This window comes from Siniperca chuatsi, linkage group LG18 (assembly GCF_020085105.1).
Source record: "Siniperca chuatsi isolate FFG_IHB_CAS linkage group LG18, ASM2008510v1, whole genome shotgun sequence".
Lineage (NCBI taxonomy): Eukaryota > Metazoa > Chordata > Actinopteri > Centrarchiformes > Sinipercidae > Siniperca > Siniperca chuatsi.
In genome coordinates, this window is record NC_058059.1 from 13,561,737 (window position 1) to 13,586,303 (window position 24,567).

The 24,567-nt window shown below is 39.7% G+C and overlaps 1 protein-coding gene across 4 annotated transcripts; it reads right to left on the reverse strand.

Moving 5' to 3' along the window:
* Positions 1–15: 15 nt before the first annotated feature.
* On the reverse strand, positions 16–23,694 carry rnf34b (ring finger protein 34b). 4 transcript variants are annotated; one of them, XM_044174857.1, is made up of 8 exons: positions 20,377–20,564; positions 13,335–13,553; positions 8,023–8,511; positions 4,536–4,598; positions 4,181–4,382; positions 4,038–4,061; positions 3,737–3,778; positions 16–2,270 (listed from the first exon to the last, which is right to left on the reverse strand). In XM_044174857.1, the coding sequence occupies exons 1-8, from the start codon at positions 20,380–20,382 to the stop codon at positions 2,086–2,088; spliced, it is 1,230 nt and encodes a 409-aa protein (XP_044030792.1). In that variant the 5' UTR covers positions 20,383–20,564; the 3' UTR covers positions 16–2,085. The 4 variants fall into 4 exon arrangements, with proteins under 4 accessions (XP_044030792.1, XP_044030794.1, XP_044030795.1 ...); XM_044174859.1 differs by lacking the exons at positions 3,737–3,778; positions 20,377–20,564 and adding an exon at positions 23,560–23,694; XM_044174860.1 differs by lacking the exon at positions 13,335–13,553 and having other exon boundaries at positions 20,377–20,568.
* Positions 23,695–24,567: the final 873 nt, after the last annotated feature.

The following is a 24,567-nucleotide window of genomic DNA, read 5'->3' on the forward strand; positions in this document are numbered from 1 at the left end:
AGAGCAGGGTTTTACTTTATGGTTTGTAGTACTGCATTTTATTGAATCTAATAAATCATTTTCTCTTGTTTACCAAAATAAAAAGGTTCAACATTCCAAAATATAAAGATCCAGGATTATGAGTGCTCATGATAATGTCCTACTCTGATAATACTGTAGCTGCCCATGAATGACATCTTTGAGAAACAGCAGCATCAACAAACAGACTTACAGAGTTACAGTGCATGGTGTCAGTGTTGGTTTTGCATCTGAAGCAGACGACGACAAAAAGTGCTGGAAAGCGAGACCATGACTGACGCAACTTTAATGGTGAGAGAGTGACACGATCAGAGGACTGAGGAACTCGTCTGACCAAAACCAGCAGAGATACATTCTGAAAAACAGTATATTTTAAACCTCCGTAATAATTTGAATTTTAAATAATGCCGTCTCCCAAGTAAATGGAAAAATATACATTTAATGACTTATCAGTAAACAACAATATAAGCTATCTATGCGATTCACTTGACAGCAATTCAGCTTTTTTTTTTTAAACATACCACAGGCATACTGTACACAGATATTTTAGTGACATCTGAGTTAACTGGATCTCATGACAAGAAAACAATGTTTCATTTGCATAACAGGTTAAAGTAAACCAGGCTTCCTCTACCTCTCACTGTGTGATGGATATCTGGAAGGACGTCTTGACAACATGACAAAGGGTATGTTGATGTAACACTCAGAAAAGAGGAAGTAGCACCTGTTACCTACCTAAGATTCGACACGTTAACGGACAACACAGTTAAAGAAAGACACTTGGTAGACTTGGAAACTAAATGGTATTGCTTGGTGGAAATTATTTAAAATAAAAGAGGAATGAGTCTTTAAAACATAGGTAAAAATAGTCAAAAACAAAATCTTAACTCCAATTATTAGCTTTTTCTGGAGCTTTCTGCTGCATCTTGTGGTCTTCCTCAGGAGAAGGATGAGGCCATTCACATGATCTCCCCATCATATACAACCACCTTAGGTCACGTGATGTAAGCTGACCCATCTCCATGACACCTGAGCAAACTCCATCTGCTGATGACACCGGTGTAATGTGGTTGAAAGCCCAGGAAGAAGCTAGTAAGTGGGCCTTGAGTTCAGATTTTTTTTTTCTGAAACTGCTGTTTCAAAGGTGACAAATGAATTTTCACGCTCAGTAGATGTAACAGGAATGTAGTGCAGCAGGTGGTGTGACCATGCAGCAGCTTTTACAGCAGAAATCACATCTGTGCACTTAATTTTAGATGAGCAAATCACATCCTTCACACAGTAGGCTGAGTGTTCAAATGTTTACTTGTACACACGGTAAGTTCATTTGAGAAAACGGAGGAAAAAAACGAATCACACCAAGCTTGCTGGTTATGAGATGCATATACTGTGAAATCTTAACCAAAAATCGATCAAAGGCATGACATATGGCACCTTACACCCTCCCGTGTGTGAGACGAGATGACTCGGTGCAAGTGGTGTTCGGTTTAACGAATAGACATTTTCTAAAAACACACGTGAGTCTCCTTTTTTCTGATATTGCACATCCTAAAGAACACTGAGGGAGATAACACGGTGTCATGTGGCATGACTGTGTAAACCATATTGACTCTAACCCTGGGATCTTATATTTTTCATCCAACTGCGTCTCTTCACCACACAGAACAACCCGATCCACTTCAAGTATCCATGGGACCCACCTCCTCTCCCCTCCCCTCCTCTCCTGTGAGTATAATTTAAACAGAACAGAGAGTAGGAAGTGATGGCAGGGGTTTCTGCTGTGTGTTTAACAGACCAAAGAGAAAAAGAGTGAGTGTCCCAGTGCAGCTGATGACGGTTCACCAGGGAGGAGAAGTGGGACTGGAACATGAGTTAGTAAGGGGGGGGGGGGGACAAACCGTGGTAGGCAAGAGGCAACAGTCTGGTTTCAAAGACCGGGAAGTTGCTCGCGCCTGCTGCAGCATTAGGCCCTGCGATACGTCATGCACGGCAGTTCATCCTCAGTGATGAATTCAGGGCTCGGGCCATGTGCACGCCTGAGGGCCGCTCTAACGCGCACACAGAGTTTTAAGACTTGAAGACGTGCACGGCCCGCACCACGTACTGCCTGCAGATCGGGCACTCGCTCATCCTCTTTCCACATTTGGTGCAGGTTACCATGTGACCACATTCCAGCAGCACGCAGTCGATGATGGCGTCCATGCAGATGCGACACAAGTTTTCATCAGCCGCCAGCTGAGCTTTGACACCATCTGTGGATGGAAATATGAAAAGTAATTTTTTCAGTTACAATGCTTCTCTGCAGGCTCATTAAACTGCATGGAGTTCAGTGATGTTGTATAGTCCAACTGTCTGAGAATAATCGACACAACCTCCATCATTCACCACTGTTCATTAGCAGTAGATCCTCTCTTCTCTATCACTACACTCCAGTAGGCTTTTAGCTGTTATTTAGCATCACAGAATGTTAATAAATTCCAAAACTGCTTTGCTAAATGTTCAGTTTAGTTGCACAATTTGCACATGTAAGGTGGGAGCTATCTACCTGGTGTTACTTTGAAACAAACTAAAATACTGTAGGTGTTTCAGCTGATCAGTTAGTGGTAACACATTAAACTAGCTAATCTGATCCGTACTCACAACTGAAATCAAGCCCAAGGTAAGTGCAGTAAGCCCTATTGTGCGACTGTAGTCAAACAAAAATATGTTTATATATTTATTTTCAACTCAAACAATTTAAACCTGTGTAAAACATCATTGCACAGTGGAAATATTAATTGTGCAAACCAATGACCAAGTATAAGACGTGTGGCAGAGGGGTGGTGATAAACTGATGGAATCAACTAAAATAAGTGACATACTTTTAATTGACTTTTGTGAAGGCACGCTCGTCTTTTTGTCTTTACTACTGTAGCATAACATTTTTAATTATTTAAATTTTTTTTGGTTTGTAGTAGTTTTAAAACAATAATTGTAATAAAGAATGAAGATATTTGTCCTCCAGTGAGGTGGGTTGCAGGTGGGAAAAAAAAAGAAATAACATTTTTAACTATGTTAAATGTTCACAATAACTGACCTGTTACTTTTATTGTAATTAGGTGCATCCAAATAAACAAAAAAAGAAAACAATCACAAAAGCTAATGATGTCAGTGCACTGCTTTATTAAATTTAGATAAATGTCTGATTGCTGACTGATAGTTCACTGGCCTAAATCTGGCTCCTGCTGCTCACATCTGAGCAACGGGAAAAAGCCAATCCATCTGCAGCCTGGCTGCTGTCCCTACACCTCGGACTATTAAGTGGGCTAATATGATCCTCCAGCCCTTTATGTCAACAAGAGAGCCTCTAGGAAGCTTGACAATGTAATTACACCTGATGGAGACATGCTGCCACTGAAGTAATATGATGGCTCATCAAGAGGTAAAAGCTCTTAGAGAGTGCAATAAGGACAGGATGAGAGGCTGCCCTTCAGAATAAAATGAGATGATACACACTGGAAAAGAAATAGGAGTAACAGAATGTGGAGACACTGAATCAGGCAAGAGATAATGACTCAAGGGACCATTATATGATAATATGCAGGATGACATAAGTGGGTAAAAATGCTGCAGTATGCCTTTACTGGTTACTGCTATCAGATCAGTGCGATGTACAGTGTGTGTTCATGGAGGAGATGGAAAGGGTGCTGCGAAGTGGCTTGTTATAAAAACATCTTACCTCCAACTCCACTGTTGCAGAGAGGTGGAGGATATGCAACCACTTTATAGATAAGAATGGGCAGTAATAGAGAAATTTTGTTAGTTTAGGAAACAGTGAATTTACCCTGTAATATCAAACAACGTTGAAGCAGCAAATTAAAACTTTTTTTCAGCATTGAAATCACATAACAGGAGGGAGCTAACTGCCGCATGTAAATTTGATATGTTAATATGCTAATATTAGTGTTCACAATGAAAAAGACAAATTCATTTTTTTAAACCTGGGAAATATGACAATATGATCAAACAACAATAGTTACCTGCAGTTATGCTCACATTGTCCACTAAAAGAAAAGGAGAAAAAAGTTTAGTTTATTATTTTTATTTTTTTTACATACAGAACATTGAAAGTCAAACAGTGAAATTTAGATGCACAAAAAAAAAAAAATTCTAAAATTCTTACTGGATTTCCTGTTCTGCTGATTTTCTCTGTAGAGTCGATGCACTCGCTCCAGCAGCTCCCACTTCTCGCAGCAGCCAGAGTAATTGACAAAGTTCCTGGCGAGAATCTCTTTCAGCTGTCGGACGGAGAGGTTTTCTATCGCCTCTTCATTGTCCAGATCAGACAGCGAGGCCCTGATTCTCCTCTGTGTCGCAGGACTGACCTACAATCCACATGAGACACACAGCTGTGGTCACTAACACAGTCTGCATTCCCTGAAAGCTTCGTCAGTCCACACTAATCTTTGTTTTTCTGGTATAAAACACTATTCAGTACTGTAAATGTGCCAAAAAAAACCCCAAAACAAGTGTTGTACCTCTAAGATATTTTCAGTGGGCTCCAGGTTCAAGAGAGACGCTGTTGGAGTGTCCTCATGCTCCTGTTTTGAGTAGAAATTAACACACTGAAGTTAATTTATTTTAAATTCTCAGAACAGCATTTCACTCACTGATCAGCCTATTAAAACACATTACTGTTTAACCACCAAACCTCCTTAAAGCATGTACTGTTTGAACAATATGCACGCAGCACGAGTTAAATTATTTTGTTCAAAGTCAAATGATGTGTAAAAATATGACCTTGAATTTCGTAGTTTAAAAGAACCAATACCAAAGCTCCTAACTGCAGATTTGAGGCAGCTGAACTGACAAGAAACTAAATTGATGAAATTGATCCATGTTTGTTTGTCTCATTAACTGGATGATCACTCCCTATTCAGCATGACTGACTCAGTGTTTAAGTACATCCTTGTCCCGCTTCTTTTTACATCTGTCCTTCTATATTCCTCAACACAAGATGCACTGTGCCTGATTACAATTTATAATTTCTTCTAGCTCCATATGACTATCAATGGTATGATAAAAAAAATCACTTCACAGCTCTTTGTGATCTAATTTTTTAAATTGCAACTGTTCAGACATCTAATAACAGAGAGTAGATATGTTTAAACACTGACTCGGCTGCTCTTACAGTGGTCATATTATGCTAATTTTCAGGTTCATAATTTTATTTTGTGGTTGTACCAGAATAGGTTTACATGGTTTAATTTTTGCTCACACCATATTTTTGCTCATACTGCACATTGCTGCAGCACGTCTTTTTACCCTGTGTCTTCAACGCACCTTTTTAGCTACCGAGTGAGGCATCTCACTTCTATTTGTTCTTTGTTGGGAGTTGCACATGCGCAGTACCTAGGTAAGGACTACTATCTAATCAGAAACAGAGTAGGGCGGGTCCTGACGAGCAAGGTAGTGTGATCCAAAACAAAGCCGATTAAGCTGGTAACTATGGCTTCGGTTCAGCCTTATGCTCGAGCCGGAGTCTGATATCGAAACACAGGCAGAACAACCCGAACCAGCTTCACAAACTAGCCTGGAGCATGTTACATAGTGACGTAGATACGTTGTGGAAGTAAAGGCTGGACTACAATCGAGCTGTTTTCAGGCAGCGCAGGAGCAGTGTTTTTTGTGGGAGAGGGTAACTCCCTTTGGGCTTTTTCACTTTGCAAACCTATTACATGCACAAAAAAGATCTATAACAGAATAAAGGAGAGGGGAAAAAGCCAAAAAGCATAACATGATCACTTTAAATCAGCGTATAATTATTCTCTTTGAAGGTGGAGGTCAGGAATTTGCTGGATGAAAGGAGAATAAATGGAGCTACAGAATGGCGCAGATGCTGTTTGGTATGAGTGTACAGCTGCGTATTATCTCAGCTGTTCATGTGCTTTGAAGAGAAGATATCGTATCTTTATTCTTTTATCTGCTTGACAAAAGAGAGCATGTGAAGGGCTGAAATATGCTGTGCAATATCATGCTCTCTTCTGTACTGTGTCTCGCCTGCTGTCTGTTTTTGTCTCTCTCTGCTTCAGCACATTCCAGCAGACCACCATCTTCCTCGAATGAAGATGTGTTAATAATGTATCCGTCAGTGTCTTGGTGCTAGATGCTCAGACATCACGCTCTTACTCAGGCTAGACTCCTCAGAGACAAAAACAGGAGCAGCAGCCCCGACACACACAAAGTGCCAAACCTCTCCGGAGCACAAAGTTTCTTTGACTTGATGTTAGATTTCATTCAACCATTTCAAACATGTGAACGTACAAGAAAGCACTCAGAGAGCGCGTACTTCTGTCAAGGCTGCACAAGCTGCTAAATTTGTTATTTTAATAATAGAAAATGTTTCAAAATGTTTCATCTGCATCAAAATACACATGGTGATAGACAATCATGGGTTCCATGTGCCAGATTTCTTTCCTTTCATTGCAGTAGTTTATGAGAAAATAGTGAAAATGCTAAAGAAGACAAGAAATACTCTTGTTCTTTGGCCATAAACTGACTTTATACCAAATATCAATGAAATCTGTTGCCACATTTTTGAGAAATCCTGCTGAGAAAAACAAAGTGGACCATGACCAGATATCTTTAGTATTCATAACTTGAATAGTGCTATAAATGTTCTAAATATTTAAAGTTTTTATAAGTCACAGAACATTGACAAAAAGTTAATTCTACCTTTTGCATTAAAATGTTTCCTATAAGCTGCGAAAATGGCAGATCAATAAAGTAATAATGTCCTATTTCTGGAGGATTATATGTTATTATACTCATGTTACTCATGTTATATGTTATATGCTCCTTATCCAATAATCTTGTCAATCACTATTTGCAATAGAATATTAAACCTGTTTCAAGGTAACTGATCCAAATTAGTCCTAGTTGTAACTACTAAAAATAGATTTAATATCTATATTGAATCAGCTGGAGCTGACAAGAAACAAATCTGAAAAGTAGATTGTCTGGTTGTCACACCAATATCCCATATCCCAATATTTTAATTGGTTTAAAGTAGTCTTCACTGTAGAAACAATATGTCTAAGTCAGGTAAGTAAACAGGATACTCTTATATTTATATTTCAGATTTAAAATCTAATTGGACTTTAATTTTGACTGATTTTTCAGTTTCAATAAATATGTTTTTTTTGCAGTGTATACATTTACCTTTAGTTGTAAAAATAAATAACCCCCCAAGAATTTTAAAGTCTATGTGTACCACAAACTAAGAGGAGGAAAAAAAGACATTATCTCTGGAGGGATGAGAGGAGGGATGTACTGTAGCGTTTCTGTTGTTTGGTTGAAGCTGTGATGCTGCAGGGAGTTCTCAACCTGTGTGCCTGTTACATAACAGACTCAGCCTATGTAACCAACCTAAAAAAGGCAAAGGGCTTAAGATGAGTGGCTGGCTGGTCTGAAGGCTCGGCGCGCACGCACACACACACACACACACACACACACACACACACACACACACACACACACACACACACACACAGCTGTTTCCAGCTGTCACATGCACATTCTGCTGAACATTAGACCAGCGCTGCAAATTTGAGCTTTTTCAGTATCAATGGAGGGGAAAAACTTCAGGGAAATGTAGATTTTCAGGGAGAAACACTTCATTCAGAACAAAGCACCATGAGACCATAAAGACACAGACGACAGCACAAAGGAAAGAACGAAATAACTGTCATCTAAAGATATGCACGAGAGGGCGTTTGTTTGAGTTGAAAGTCTTCTCCTGAACAGTCTCACAGAAACTTGTAAATAAGCTGATTTCACCGCCTTTGAAATTAATTATATTTGATATAATGAGGACAGATGTGAAAGATGTATGGCATATGTAAATGAGCGAATGTATGTTTGTTTGTGTGTGTGTGTGTGTGCACAGTACACAATGTTAACTCTGCATGCAGACGCACACTGAACATCGCCTGTGTGTTTTCACATGTGCACACGTTGACAGACCTGGCTGGTGGTCCCTGAGCTGTCACTTGGGCTGAGCACGTCTCCCTGAGAGGCGGAGAGGGCCGACTGTTCGGAGGTGGAGCGTGTGGCGGAGGGGGGCGAGGCGGCGCGCGAGTGGGGGAGCGAGTGCAGACTGTCTGTGTCATCTTCCCCTTCATCTTCCTCCTCCTCATGTGTGTCCCCTTCGTCCTCCTCCTCCTCCTCATCATCCTCCTCCTCCTCCTCCTCTTCCACCACTGGTCTCTGGGTTTCCCTCGTCCCCTGATGACAGAGCACCAGGTCCACCAGGTCCTCTTTCTCCCTGCATGTGTCGGTGGGGATGTTGCGCAGGAGCAGGTACTGCCGCAGGTCTTTCACTCGGAGCTGCATGAGCCGAGGCCTCTGGAAGGCCGTGCCGCGCAGCAGGTGGCAGGTTGTGCAGCAGCGCAGGTTCTCCTGAAGCACCGAGCACAGGGCGCAAAAACTCTTCTTACAATCACAGCAGATGTGCTGTTGGAGGGAGAAAAGATTCAGAGACAGATGTGATGTGATCAGCTGAGGAAACCAAACATTTTCAACACCATCATTAAAGAAACTATTTTTCAATATTTCTAAATAGGCCCTGGTGTCTGACTTCTGTTAGAATATTAAACTATTTTTCCTCCATGTCACCTTTGATGAATAAATTAACTACTGAAAAGGATTTCACAGATTTAAGCTCTGAAAAATGGGCCAAATGATGGAACCGAAGTCACTGAAGTTGCTATTTGTACTAATGAAAGTAACGTTGTTTTCATTTGCACGAGAATAATCCATCAACACACGGTTTTACTTGCAGGACATTGTTGAGTGGGTCTGGGCGATAGTTCAAGTTTAGAATTTATTAACTTTCAGTGGAATCATCTCTTATTTTGTCATCATTTCACAAAATTATTTTGTTCAGATTAATTATTCTTAGCAAACTATAATTTAAAACTAACTAGATGAATTATTGAAGTTTTTGTTTTACATGTGTGAAGAGTTTTGATGTAATGGGAACAAAGTTGACGGTACTTATCGTCAGTTTGCTAATTTTATGTGTATTTTGCCATATAGTGACATATGTTGATTTTAGTCGATCAGCAGAAAAGGAATCAACAATGTTGTTTAAGTCATTTATGATGCAAAAATGCCAAACACTTGCATGCTCCAGCTTCTCAAATGTGAAGATTTGCTGCTTTCGCTGTTTTAAAATCATTGCAAACTTAATATTGTGGGATTTTGGACGCTAGTCAGACAAAGCAAGAAATTTAAAGATGTAACCTTGGCAATTATGATGTGCACTTTTCATTATTTTCCAAAATTGTATGTAGATTCATCGATTAATTTAAAAACATAATTGATAGATTAATTGATACTGAAAATAATAAATATATATCATAATAATCTATAATCAGAAAAATAATCGTGTTCATATCGATTTAAACCATACAGCCATATGGTTAATTATGTGTTTCCTAAAGAGAAACCTTAAAAACCAGCAACACAAAGTTCTATCTGAAACAGTGGCTCATATCCTGTGTGCGCAGTCATTTTCTGGGAAAGAATAAAAAAAAAAAAGAGAAAAAACTGTAGCTCCTGGTGATGTTTGACATTTCACTGGCTTAACATTGTCTCCTGATACAGAAAAGCTGAGTAGATTGACACTTAAAATGAGCAGGAAAGCAGGTCAGCCATGGCTGTAAACATTTTCTTATCACTTGTGCACAAATGTGCTCTGGTCCACCAGAAGCGCATTTCCACAGCAACTGGATACTTTTCTTCAATCATTTGTTGTTAATCCCCCGGTGAGTCTTTTTCATACTATGAAAATATCCCGCTGACACACAAATGTGTGTGTCCAGGGAGTCAGCAAGGCAACTGGTGTGTGGATGACGATAGAGCGATCTGAAGCAACGAGCAGAGAGGAAGCCGGGCACTGCAGCGTTTTCATCAGTATCTCAGTGCGTCTGACTGCCAGACAGATACACTCTGCCATTAAACTCTGACACGTTCCGCTGTGCACACGCAGGAAATGCCAAAATTAATACGTATGGTGCGTGTTCTTAAAGGACCATGCCATACCATTAATAAAAACAAGTAGTGTCTGATTTACTAGGCTGCTGACCATTTTCCAAAACAAACCACAAGTTCTTAGGTCAACGTACAACTTCAAGTAGTGGTGGAAGAAGTACTCGGCTGCTTTACTTAAGTAAAAGTACTCGATTACATGTATGTCCTTAACTCGAGTCCTCACTTTAAGTAAAAGTACAGAAGTATTATCAACAAGATGTAGGGCTACACGATAAGGTTAAAAAAATCATATTGTGATTATTTTGACAGATATTATGATCGAGATCATTCACGATTAGAAGGGGTTGATCATTTTTGCATCACAATTTTAATTTTCACTGAACAAACTATTAAAATCATGATGATGATGATTTGTTGGGGTCTGTACCAAACAAACATGTTTTCTTCCATCTGGAGAACAAGATTTGTACGCCAGGGCATTTCTGAAGCACTACAGTACTTCATTATAATGCTGTTTTGTCACACAATTGACCTTTTATCAAAAAATTGCAGCTTCTGAGATTTTGATATTGCACTTGGCCACATTGCGATTTCGATTAATTGTGCAGCCCTAACAAAATGTACTTTAAAATGTCCCCTGTGGCTGATATATTATTATATATGACATTATTAGATGGTCAATACTGTTGGAACAATTTGTAAGCAGCATTTTATTATTGTAGCTGCTTGAGGTGGAGTTTTAACTAATTTGTCTACAGTTAGCTGTTTAGTTATGTGGTTCCCACCCTAGCATTCTGTAAAGGATAACAAGACAAATCTGGGGTGTCATGAGATGATTAACAGGATAGGAAAGAAGAAAAAGTTCTGCTACACAAATTAATAATTTAAAGATTTTTTAACTTTTCTATAACTCTTGCTTTTTGTGAAATAATGGATAATTTTACCTCTTTGTACCATTTAAATGAAACCATGTGAGAAGTTTAGGAGAGAAATCCCTTCGTGGTGGAACTGCTAACAACTCAGACATCGGAAATGTGACAATAAGGAGTCCCAAGACGCTCCTTTTTTGTAAGAGATCACAAACCAAAAAGGTTGGGAACCACTGGTTTAATCTTTAACATGCAGTACATTTTATAAGCTTATCATGTGTTTTTATGTGAAATCTTAATCTGAAAGGTAGTAACTATAATTGACAGATAAATGTAGTGGAGTAAAAGGAACAACACTTACTTCTGAAATGTAGTGGAGTGGAAGTATAAAGTAGCATAAAATGGAAATACTCAAGTAAAGTACTGTTTGATGGCATAACTGTTCTTTCTATGAACTGATGTTCGTGTGCTGTGTAAATTAATATCCTTATATGTGAATACATTTTTAGAAATACAGCCTTAGCCTGAGTGACCTGATGCTCTAGCATACTGCCACAGTGTACTTATTAAGCAGGTATGCAAGGCTGTCTTGGAGCATATCAACAAGGACAGGACTTGAGTACTTTAGGACAGTGTATTTTAAAAAGGTGCACCTGCAGATTGTCTACTAAGAGATGACGAGTTACAGTCACTCACTCCAAGTGGCCACACTATGTATAAATGGATACTGAGAGAAGAAGCTGCTCTCTCAGCCTGAAACTCTGTTGAAGGTTGTTTGTGCCCGCTTGCGAGTGTAACAATAAAACTCAGAAAGACACTTTTTGTGAGCTCTTTATTACAGAAATTTCCACCACAATTCTGGTGTCACGAACAGGATACTCGACGTGAGTCGACAACAAACTTAGAGCCGAAGGAAAAAACTGCATGCAGTCCCAATACCCTCATACCCTACAAACAGAGGGTATGAGACGTGGACACTGGAGGCCTGAGGATGAGGTCGCGTCACTGTAGTATTCCTGAGAAAAGGATATGAACTGGGAAACTCCATTCAGAGGTGTCTTTCGGGTAAGAGAGAGATTCTGCTGTGATTCTTAGAGTTAATAATTAGGTAGACTCTAGGAAAAGAACAGGGCAGGAATTAAAAGGGATTCTGAATAACTGACCAGTTACTAGGGCTAGGTCAGGAACCGCTAGAGAATCGCCATGGGTACCAGCAATAGCAAAGAGACAAAACAGAGAAAGTCTGAGCAAGGTCCTGATCAACCAGACATGGGAGCACCAAATATGCAGTAGCCTATATGATAAGAAACTGGGGACAAATGAGCTGTGATCAGATGAATGTGTGGGTGAGTGAATGTGGATGAATACGTTAAAAGTATGTGCCCTTTAAAGCAGACTGGAAAGCCTATGCAAACTGGTTTGAAGAAGTAACTCAAAATTGTGCTTAAGTACAATACTTGAGTAAATGTACTTAGTTACATTCCACCAATGTCAAGACTGATGTTGGTTTTCATTTATTTCAGTGTAGCATGAAAATCAGATTTAACTTGATTCAAATAAGTTTTCGATTACAGTGAACAACTTGCTGTCTTTATATTTATTACATTACACAAACATAATCATCCTCTACCTGCCTGTGATGGCCTTAATCGAGCCTGCGCCTTGTTTACTGGCTGTTATTCTGTTCTATTAATGGCTGTCTGTTCCTGTTATTTCATTTCTGTTAACAGGTCGTCGCTGTAAAATAGCATGTATGCTCAGCCAACCTACCCTGCATAAATAAAGATGAAATAAATGAGCTATGACTTGTCAGTGATTTAACCCTGAAAGAAAAACTAAATGATGTAAATGATAATGTAAATTTGGTACACATTTAAATTATACTTCTTACATTTCAGTGATTCAATATTCATTCAAATCAATATTACTCTGGAGGTTTTTGCATTAAAAAGGTCTCTGTTCAGCAAGTGACTCAGTAATTATGGATGTCAGTGTTTCCTTGAATGCACCATGAAAAAGAGTCCCTGCTCACAACTGCACGCAATGATTACATAATTCAGACATTAAAAAAGCTGATTACTTAAGCAAGTTTCCAGTCTCTGCAAGTTGATTTTTATATAGGGCTGAAATGAGGTGAAGCCAGGCAGCCGGTAGTCAGTCCAAACATATAGTTTGCTTTGGAAAATGGTCAGTAGTAATGTACAGTGAATAAGATTTGTATTTAATAGGATAAAACATGCAAAACCCACTGGTAAGGTATTTTGATATTATATGCCTCCAAATTCAGACAAATCTCTCTTACTGTCTCTAACCACCATCACATCTTCCTGTATGAAACAGGTTCCATCATCTATTACCAAACTCATCACAACCACCACTGGCATCACTTTCACCCCCACAACTCTTGTTTACCTTGCGTCTGAAGACAGAGAAGGCCAGTCCGCAGGCCTTGCACAGCTGTCCGGCGCTCCCTGAGCTGGTGGGGGGGTAAGTGGAGTACCCAGCGCTGGGGGCGAAGCGGAAGGGTCCCGCCCCTGCTCCGAACCCTGGCTGCTGCGCTCGCACCGTGCCCGTGCCCATCACCTCGTTCAACAGCCCACAGCATGACGCCCACATGGACGATGCCCCCGCCTACGCAATACACACACAGAAACACACACGCTATAAAACTTTTAGAGACATCTAACACAGAAGTTTAGATGGCTTATTAAAGTGTCTCTCTGGCATCATCGGTGACAGACACATAAATATCTTCTTGATGAATATACGGCAGTGTCCGCATTATTTTTATGGCTGCACTGTTCCATTAAATGAAAATATTCTCAATGTTTTGTGAATAATTTTATACACATTTCCACAAAATTCAGTCTGACTTATTTGGTATCTTTGGAAACTTTGGGATCTCCAATAGAATTTAAAATAAAGTTCTGTGAGTTCGGCTGCACAGGAGGAGTTTAAATGCCATTTAATGAGTTTAAATGTCAGTTAAACTCATCCTGTGGTGTTTAAGTGGTTAAAAAATTATCTCCCAGTATAGAACATCTGTTAAGATCTGTTATGTAATAATTTATTATTATGCTGCCACTCAGTAATTTATAAAAGTGTAATTTGAACAAAGCCAGTTATGTTGCTACAGATAATTCATGTTATAGTGTTATCAAGTTAATTTGTTTGGATTTAAATACTAACAATTAGTTATTGAGGTTTTATTTAAAAAGGTGTCATGAATTCAGTTCATTGCATTTAGATCATTTTGATTCCTTTATGTAGTTTCCATACATTTGAAGCATTTTGATACACAGATGGGAGACACACTGAAGGAAAAACCAACATAAAGTGTCTTAGTAAAGTGTTCAGTGCTCCTTAGCATTTATTATTGGAGGGATTAACGCCATTCTTCCAAAAAGATAATCCCTCAATTGTTGTTTTGATGATGGAGAGTCTGTCTAACACGTTGGTCCAAAATATCATAATGATCAAATCATTCAGTGACTCCTTGTGCGCCGTGTGGAAGGGTTTCATTCACATTTAGTTGGTCACCCATCTGTATATCAACAAACGAGTAGAAAAACATTCTTATTAATATCATGATACTGATTTGAACCATATACTGATTTGAACCATATCACATGAGTCATTTGCTCAATAATACCGAAAACGGCTTAAGGAGATTATCTCCTTTGAGAAAAAAAACAGAAAAGAAAATGAATGAGAAAGAGAGAGGGGAGGGGGGACATACTGGGTGGCACATTATTGAGAGTGCTCTGTAAGAGTCTTTGAGGTTAGAGATAATTAGACAGAAGTAGACTCTAAAAGCTCCTATTAATGACAATCTCCAAAGAGAGCTGCGAGTTAAATTGTGTTAAGAGTCTCAGTCACACAACAAATATCTTGTAAGGGTCAAATGGGAAGAGGTTATGTTGCCTCTGTGTGTCCTGAGGAAACATGCAAAGTAGCTTTAAGTTAGTGGACTCCGCCAGTAAAGTAAAAGTGAGTGCCCACACATAAAGAGTCAGTCGGATTTGTTTGCTGACCACAAGAAGGGCCAGAGACAGGGAGCAAAGATGGCGTGATGGGAGCCACGGCTCCTTGGAGCATACTGATGAGAGGAGGAGGGAGGGGGAGGACAGCGAGGAAAGAATATGTCTTCTGTTGTTCCCCAGCCTGCAGAATCAATAGCTGACATGAGCATAATGTAAGCCTTCTGTGCTTCCTGGCTCTATGCGGAAAACAATGGAATTCACAGGGTCCTGCCACATCTTTTTCTTAAGGCAGCGCTCGGCTCCGACTTGTCACAAACACCCTGTGATCTGACCTCACCCATCTGCTTAGGGATTCGTTATGTAATCTGAGGAACGAGGCACTATATGTGGAGTCACGGCAAGAAGGAGGGAGGTCTGCCCCTGCTGCACTGAGGTGGTCAGGGTGGATTTTTAAAAAGGTTAAATCTATCATTAAACTGAACATTTTGGATGGTTTGTTGGATGGATCCTCACCATTACCCACAGCCCAAGGTGACATCTTTAAATAGCTTGTTTTGACTGACCAACAGTCCAAAACCAGAGTATATTCAATTTACAGTGATATAAAAACTGCAGGAAATCAGCAATTGGAGAAGCTAGAAGCAGCATGTTTGGCATTATTGCTTCATAAACTTTTAATTAATACATTTTTTGTCAATTGTTGAATGTTGTTTCAGCTCTAATATTTTGTGACTTTATGGTATTATGTGTCTTGTTACCACAAACAGCTCACTTTATCATGATATACTCCTCCAGCTTTATGTGCACAATAAAACCACGATGCATAACAACTTGAATTATTCGCCTGTGGCATAAACTTGACCTGATGTTCAGCTGCTAAAAAGTCTCCCAGGTTAGAGGCAGCCACCCTCATATGGGAGTGAAGCCACTAAAAGGAATATTTACTGCATTCTCCAGGATGAAGAGCCGCTGCAGTCTGGCCATGATATCAGTCTTATCTGGCTTTGAGCCAGCAGCACGAGTTCCCTCTGTCACTTCAATTAAGCACACTGTAAGCTCTGCAGGCAGGGAGTCCCGAACAAACAAGTGACAAGAGCAAACATCACATGTAGTACATTGTTGTATCATTTATATTTTCTCCACAGCTTGATAACTTAAGCTATACCTCTGTGAACACTATATTGTAATAATGTATTTTTGTCATTCCAGTCACCTCTGGTCCAAATAATTGAGATATTTCTCACACTGCTGCCTGAACTTCAACACCATATAGGGTCAGCAAACAATCCAGCCCCAGTGTGCACACAAACAAACACAAACACTGAGAGGGGAAAGCAACAAAAAGTAATTGATGCACAGATTTAAATAGAAAAACCCAAAAGGAGGGAAATCAGCAATGTTCAGGCCTCGTATTGACGAACGGTGATCTGACCTCATAAAATCAATTTTTGAGGATCAAATCTCAAAAAATTGCATTGACACAGACAAGTGTAACCATATGGGACTCTAGACAGGGCCGAATTGGGTCATGTGGAGACTGCAGTGTTTAACTAGAACTGAAACGACACCAAGAGAGAAGACTTTTTTCCTTCCTTTGAACAACAAGTGAATTTCTATGAGGTTCTGTGCATCTGCTGATTTATCAACTGCTGAAAAGTTTGCCACTCAATGACCAAATGACAACAATAAGGACATTTCTTAACACACCCAGATAAAAAAAATGACAATTTTACACATGAAGTTCAGTTTACTCATTACAAAGAGTACTACACAGTTGGATAATGTCTTTTGTGGCTCTGGAGGAGCTTTAGTAAGTCTGAAAAAATAACCCTGATGATGTCATTAGTGCAAATCTAATTGTCTGAAATGGTAGCATTTTGCTGACCGCACGGTTTTCGCGCCTTCACGTGGGTTTCTCTCTGTGATTGATTTTCGGTGTGTAAGTGTGTGTGTGACGTAGCGTAGAGCTCGTACCGGTGCCACCTCTCATTTTTCGAACAATTACACCTAACAATTACAATGATATATAGTCCATGACGCATAAACGTAATAATTTCATTTGTAATGACACATTTTTCTGCTGTTCCAGAATCGTCCTAGACACCGTATCTTTGTGTCCCAGGTGCTATTTTTATTGTCTCTGGGACAACGGGACATCCTTAATTTTGAGCACTGATAATAGCGACTAAAATCCATAGATCTTGGCTTCTGCTGCTTTGATTTTTCTTGTTCTTTTTAAAATCTGTCTCTCTTGTCTCTAAGCACAATGGACGTCCATCACTAAATTTCTGGAGTAGGCCTACCCCTTTAAGCATTAGTCTATGCTAGAGGTGGATTATATGGACAAAATCTCTATCAGGGTGTACTGTATATAATTTCATGTCATGATAGCGATACACAGTATATCGTGACACAATACATTTTATAGATGGGAATGTTTTGATTAATCCAGTGAATTAAACACCTGAAAAATTAAGGTACTAAGTGGATAGCTACATCTGTATGAATGGTATAACAATATCTCTGATCATCTCATGGTATATATCGTCATATTGCCCCTCCCTATGCGTCTGCAAGCATGTTATAGGCATCAGTATACAGATATATACCAAACAGACAGTATTATGATGGTGTCCAGTGTAAACAACTGTGCACTATCATACATTTTATAGTCATCATTCACTATCTTTCCATCATCCACTGTCTCTCTCTCGTATTTCATTTCCTCTTTCTCTCTGCTGAATCTCTCCCCCTTTCTTTCTCTCGCATCAACTGGAAATGTCACTCATATTGTGAAAAGTGACTTCAGCCGCCTCACTGTTGAGAGCAGAGAGTAATGTTGCCACCAAAAATAGACCAATCCATTACCGTCTTTCGTTATTTGTCTAAAAATGATGAGAATATTTCATCTAAATGAGGCATATAGATGTAAACGATTCAGTGATGTCTGCTGGAGCCTGCAGATGTCAAATCCAGTGACATCTGGAGAGATATGCACATAAAACTCAAGCTGCTACCAGCTAAGTTTGGATTTGTGTCTGCAAAATAACAGATTTACACAGTTTACTCCAAAGGCAGAGGATGTCTTGGGGAGGATTTAGCCTGAAGAATACTTTTGGTGCAGCAATACAAAGAGATATAGACTGCTGTGGAGACTGTCCTGCAATATCAAAACATGACTGGATTATTTTACAACCACCACCAGAAATCTGCTGTGGCCCCTGGACTCTATTTATAGCTTTAGACTTCTTCATCTACTTTAGAAGTCAGCCCTAAGGGAGTTTAGTCTCATTTGGAATAATTATGATTCACTATGCTACATCAGTGTTACATCTTATAATTTCATCAGAGATGTGTCATTATGTGAGTCCATGTACAGTATGTGCTGGGAAAATGAAATGGTAAGAGGATTTTGAATGGGAAGTATAGAAAAAAAAATCAAACGTGCATTTTGAAATGTCATAGACTAAGTCAGAGGTCTATCCCTGATTAAAATGGCATTGATAACACATACTGTACTGGGCAGTAACCTCTCTTGTTTTGAGATGCATTCGTACACAATTCAGCCCCGTTCCATAGGGGCAGAAAAGCTGCTTTTCAATTTAAACCAGATTAGTCAATAAATCATCACGTCCATTTTGTTTTCCTGGGACACAGTGAGTGATGATGTGCCTTAGGAAAAAGAACTACGCTGTCCACCAAGAGTCAAGCACCTCTATACTCTTGTCTTCCACAAATGCTTGACCTACTGCATACAGTATTTTACACAAGTACTGAGGTATTTGCAGAAAATATACTTTAGCATCAATTGTGAAGAATGCGTCTGTTCAATGTTGATCGAAGCTACTTTTTGTTGAGTCTGAGCAGCAGAAAATTATCTATGTGATCGCGGCCTTAACCTACAAAACATTGTAGTGACTCTAAATGCTTCATATACCGCTGGCATGTTTACTCTTTCACACTGCATCATATTTTATGAGCTTCTTGTAGGTTATACATCTTAAACCCTGTTAGTTAAAAGCAACCAGTAACTGCAGCGGTAGAAATATTCCCATTTTTATGCCGTGCATATAGTGGAGGGGGTTGTAGCCAGCCAGATGAGATGAAATAACCAGCTGAGAGATGTTTGCAGACCTTAAATATGTGTTTATGAAAGCCAGAATACTAAATAACAGATATTTTTGCCCAGTGCTGAATTAAAACCTACACAGAAGGGAGGTAGCAAAACATACAGTGTACAGTTGAAAAGGGCATTTGATGAAAGTAACTTATTTGAACAAAATAAAAGACCAACATCACTTACATAGGACTTTCTGCTCCCTTAAGTCCAGAAATGTTGTGATATTTAGATAAATAAAATATCCAGCCAGCCAGAGCGGTGTTGCAGCTGCTTGGGGGAAACCCCCAGTCCTGGCACACAAATCACAGTATTTCACTATTGAAATGTAGCAGAGTAAAAGATGTCACAGTACAAGTACTCAAAACAGTGCTAATGTCAAGCATTAGGAAGTACATGTACTTAGTTACTTTACAATTCCAGTACTAAGAGAGGTTTTTACGTGCAAAATGAGGACATCCATAAAAAGGTCCTCATTGATGCAGTCAGCTTTAAATAAGAAGCATCCAATCAGCTACAGTATAGCTGCAATAACAAGATATTAACTGCCAGTTGCCTCACACAGTAGCATATTGTGTACATAGTGTACACAGTACTAATGATGATGATGGTGATGGTGGTGGTTGTAGCGGCAGCAGTCCTACCTCCACCTCACTTTTTCACACCACTGCCGCCACCAGAGCACCAATGACATCATCGCCATCATCTTCATCATTATCAGTCCTGAGCTCGAGCTGCTAGACAGCATCATCACCTTTCCCCCCCCCCCCTCGTGCTGCAGCCCGTCTCTGCTACAGCGCACACCACAGAGCGGAAGGAGACTCCTGACACAGCTCGGACCTGAGAGGTGAATCTCTCTCTGTGCACCGAGACGTCCCCCAAACATCCCCGCACTCACTCTCTCACTGACCGCAGTCTCTATCTCATTACAGCGGATTAAAGCCTGACGATGACTGGACGTCGCTCCAGCGGCTTTAATCCACTGAACTATCACACTGGGGTCAAAGCAGGCTCATTAAAAGGCTACACACTGTAGCTACTGTTTAGCAGGAAAAGCATTTCCAGGCTTGCACGCTCGCCAGGAAGATAAAAAATAAATAAATAATTAGACTGACAGAGCTGGAAGGGCAGCGGCGAGGAGATATATGTGATGACAAGTTAAAATCAAACAGTGAATGCTGCATTTAAATGAAAACCTGTTGATATTATTACATCTAAGTGCACACAAACACATTTAATTGACATTAGGATGGAGGCATTCCCTGCCTCTCGGTGCAGCATCGTGCGGAAATCACAAGAAATCTGCATCGCAAGTGAATCCAAATCATAAACGAACCACAGATTCATCACATACCTTCATTGCACCTCCCGTTTGAGGAATTTGCCGAGTAAAGTCAGGACGACGACCATTGCAAGTGCACAGGGAATCAAACCATTACGTCTTCCCTCTCTCCAGCTGCCTGTGTGTGTGGAGTAAGCATAACGTAATGGCCAAGAGAGCCGCAGCCAACCACGGAGCGCAGGCAGGCGCTGGTATGTTTAGCAGCCAATCCGCCTTAACACGTCGGCGGAGTGGGCGTTCAGTGCCGTGCGTAAAGACGCATGTGTGAGCCTGACGGACGCATCATGCTATTTTCACAGCTTCGGTTTATTCTAGTGAATTAGCTATTTTTTCACCGACTGTTGTGTCTTATAATAATAAGTGTGGCAGGTAAGGTGATCAGCTGCGCCAGACTCGAATTTTGTAATCAACTTATTTTTTAACGTTTATTTTATACCATTAAATATTATTGAATTAGTTGCAAAGAAAGAAGTAGTTGCAAGAACATTAGGTTTTTTGATCAACTTGAGGAACTAATTATTTTTTCATGGTCTTAGTTCAACCAGAGGAGGCAAAACCAAGATGACCCTCTGCGCCACAGCAAAGTGTTATTTGTGTTTGTTTTGTACCAAAAATGCGTCTACAATCTTATTTACCGCCATATTTAGCCTGTGTGTGCGTGCGTGTGTGCATGCCTGTGACCGTGCGCGTGCACACAAGGCTGCTGTCTGCAGTAAGGAGATTAGAGAGGTTTTCTGCCATTACATCGTCATTTCAGCTGTGAACCCGCAGGGGGCAGCAGATAGTGCCACATCATTGTTATCATTCAGGCATAACTGAGCCCAGGGGAGGAAGGCTGTTCATTATGTTCTTACTGTATAATGAAGCTGAAATCATACAGAACTTAGAAGTTGTGCAGCTGTTGCAGCAGTAGTGCAGGAGACAAAAGTGCTTTTAAGGTGCTGAGGAATCATAATGATGCAAATACAGTATTATGCTGCTGCCTGAATCTCTTTAAATTCGCTGCCATTTCCACTACATCAAACTATGTTGATTTTATTTCACACAACCACATTAAAAGATCTGTGCAGGCCCTCAGGCCACCAGTGACACACTTTACAGCTTTTGGCCTGAATATTCTTTCAGTGTTCAAACTTCAAAAGTTGTACTGGAGGGTGGAAGTGTGCAAACTTTACCAGGGGGGTATATGTAGCTGTGGCTTAAAGGGTCAGTTCACCCAAACTACAACATATATTTTCACCTACCTTTAGTGGTGTCGAGCGGTGCAGATACTGTTTTACTTGATTGGTTTTTGACATATCCATCTCTGAGATATCTGCCTCCACCCAAATACAATGAAGGTGAATGAACTGATGTTTGTGGTGCTAACAGCATTTACAAATTACATTTAAAAAAATCCACAGCAACATCTTTTTCCAAAATCCAATTCTCTGGATAATCCACAGAGCTCACTGTCGACAGTTTTCATAGGGACTATTTCTTCAGTAGAGCCAATTAAATCTGTCAGTGGATAATCTACACTGTTGATTGCTGCTAATTTTGATGAATGTAATTTTTGATCCTAAGAGCACCACATGAAGTCTTGTGATTTGGGTGAAACGACCCTTTAACCATTTAACCAAGCTTTAAGATTGACTCGATATGACACTGAATATCTATATAAATGTTTCATAGTATGTCAGACTACAGATTTGATGCGTCATAGGAAACTATCAATACGATCATTATTTATTGGGACAAATACAGAATGATCAAATTATTCTCTCTAGCTGTTGGTAGTTTGATTGTGAGGATGCCAGTAAAGTGTGAGCCAATTGCACTGCGTCTGAAAACAGATACTCTTAGCCCCCCACACACATACAGATACTGTTTTTGACTCTTTGGAGGACATTGACTCACATTTATTCTGTGGAAGCTTAACCTGAGCCTAACCATATCCACTACAAGATAACCCTAAAATTAAATGGTGAACCTTGTGGAGTCCCCATAATGTGTCTGTGTGAACAAGTATTCAGATCCTTTACTTTAGTAAAAGTAGCAATACCACACTGTGAAAATACTCCACTACAAGTAAAAGTCCTGCATTCAGAACTTTACTTAAGTAAAAGTATGTAAGTATTATCAGCAAGATTTACAGTATCAAAAGTAAAAGTTCTCATTCTGCAGAAAAATCTCTGTCAGTGTTTTACTATTATATATCTGATGTTTCCGGATTAATATTAAGCTGCATTAATGTGTATGTTGCATTTTAGTTTAAGGCTGTGCTAATTTTAACTACTTTATATACTGCTCTGGATAGTTTAATCTACAGCAATGCATCATATTCATCCACTTTTCATAAGCTCAGAAAAACAGCCTGTTTTCAGCTTTGTGACAATGCATTTTCCAGCTATTTGAAGAGGGGGTTTAAATAGTATATTTAGTTTAAGAAGCAGGATAATTTCATCAACACATAAAGAACATTTAATCCTTAGTTTAGCAGAAAAACTAAATTTTAAAATCACCAAATATGGAGATACATGGTTTTCACTGGACAGGAGGGGTATTAAGAATTGTAATCTGAAAAGTAACTAAAGCTGTCAGGCAAATGCAGTGGAGTAAAAAGTACAATATTTGGCTGTGAGATGTAGTGGAGTAGAAGTTGAAATACTTGAGTAAATGTACTTAGTTACATTCCACGACTGCAGATCTATGTATTAATACAAGTACACATACAGCCCACTGCTGAGCTCTGAAACAAATTTACAATCATATAAAACAATGAAAAGCAGCAAATCTTCACATTTGAGAAGCTGGAACCAGAGAATCGTTGGCAGTTTTGTTCAATCAATTATTTAAAGTGGTTCTCCTTTATTGTGTTATAGATATTTTTTGTGCATGTTACAGGTTTGTGAAAAAGTGAAAAAGCCCAAAGTCCACCCCAAAGGGAGTTACCCTTTCCCACAAAAAACTCTGCTCCTGCACTGCCTGAAAACAGCTCGATTGTAGTCCAGCCTTTACTTCCGCAACGTATCTACATCATTATGTAACACGTCATAATGCACAATTAAGCAGTTTCAGTACACCTAAATATTAAATTAAAATAACGTTATATACCCTCCAGGCAGTCAATAAAGTCATTACTGTGATGTAGAGACAGTGCACAGTTAAAATGTTACCTATGAAAGATAAATTAGTTACAATTTAATAACTTACCACTCTGAAACGTCTTCCTCCAGTCTCGGTTGTGAAGCTGGTTCGGGTTGCTGGAACATGTACGGCTCAACCATTGACTGTACATTGGCTGAACCGTAGTTAGGGCTGAACCCGAAGCCATAGTTACCGGCTGAAGCTTTTGGATCACACTACCTTGCTCTTCAGGACCCGCCCTACTCTGTTTCTGATTGGATAGTAGTCCTTACCTAGGTACTGCGCATGTGCAACTCCCAATAAAGCTCAAATAGAAGTGAGATGCCTCACTCCGTAGCTAAAACGGAGCGTTCAAGACACAGGGTGAAAAGAGGTACTGCAGCATTGTGCAGTATGAGCAAAAATATGGTGTTTTTTGAAAATTAAACCACGTAAACCTATACTGGTACAACCACAAAATAAAATTATGAACTTGAAAATGAGCATAATATGACCACTTAATGATTAAAATTGTTATTGGTTAATTTTCTGATTAACCGACCACCGAAGCGTTTCAGCTCCTTACTCGCCTGAGATTTTTTTGACACACTGAGTTTAGACGCACTCTTGAATATTCATCTTCTTCCCACACTGTCTCCCATATCTGCTTTGTTCTCACTGCTGCCTCCCATATTAATCATACCCTATTGCACAACTCAGCTGAAATATAAATGATCCACTCTGCTTCTAGTTATGCAATTTATGACAAAGGCGACCACGTCATGGAAACTATTTAAATATTCACGTTTACAGGAAACCATGTTTTCCTGTGGGAACAAAGAGTTCACTTTATTTTATTCTGCAACACATGGGAAAGCAAAACCAAGACCTATAGTACCTTCTTGGGGGTGTTTTTGGATCCCCCGCACTACTGGGGGTGGTTTGCGGTCAGTTGCCTTAACAAACTAACTTTGGATGAGAACCAGATGGCATGTTCAAAGTCTGTGCGAGGATCTTTGGCCTCTGAAACTCTGGGAGAGAGTCCAACACCCATCTGTCTCGAGGATTGTGAAACACGAGCAATAAAAAACACAG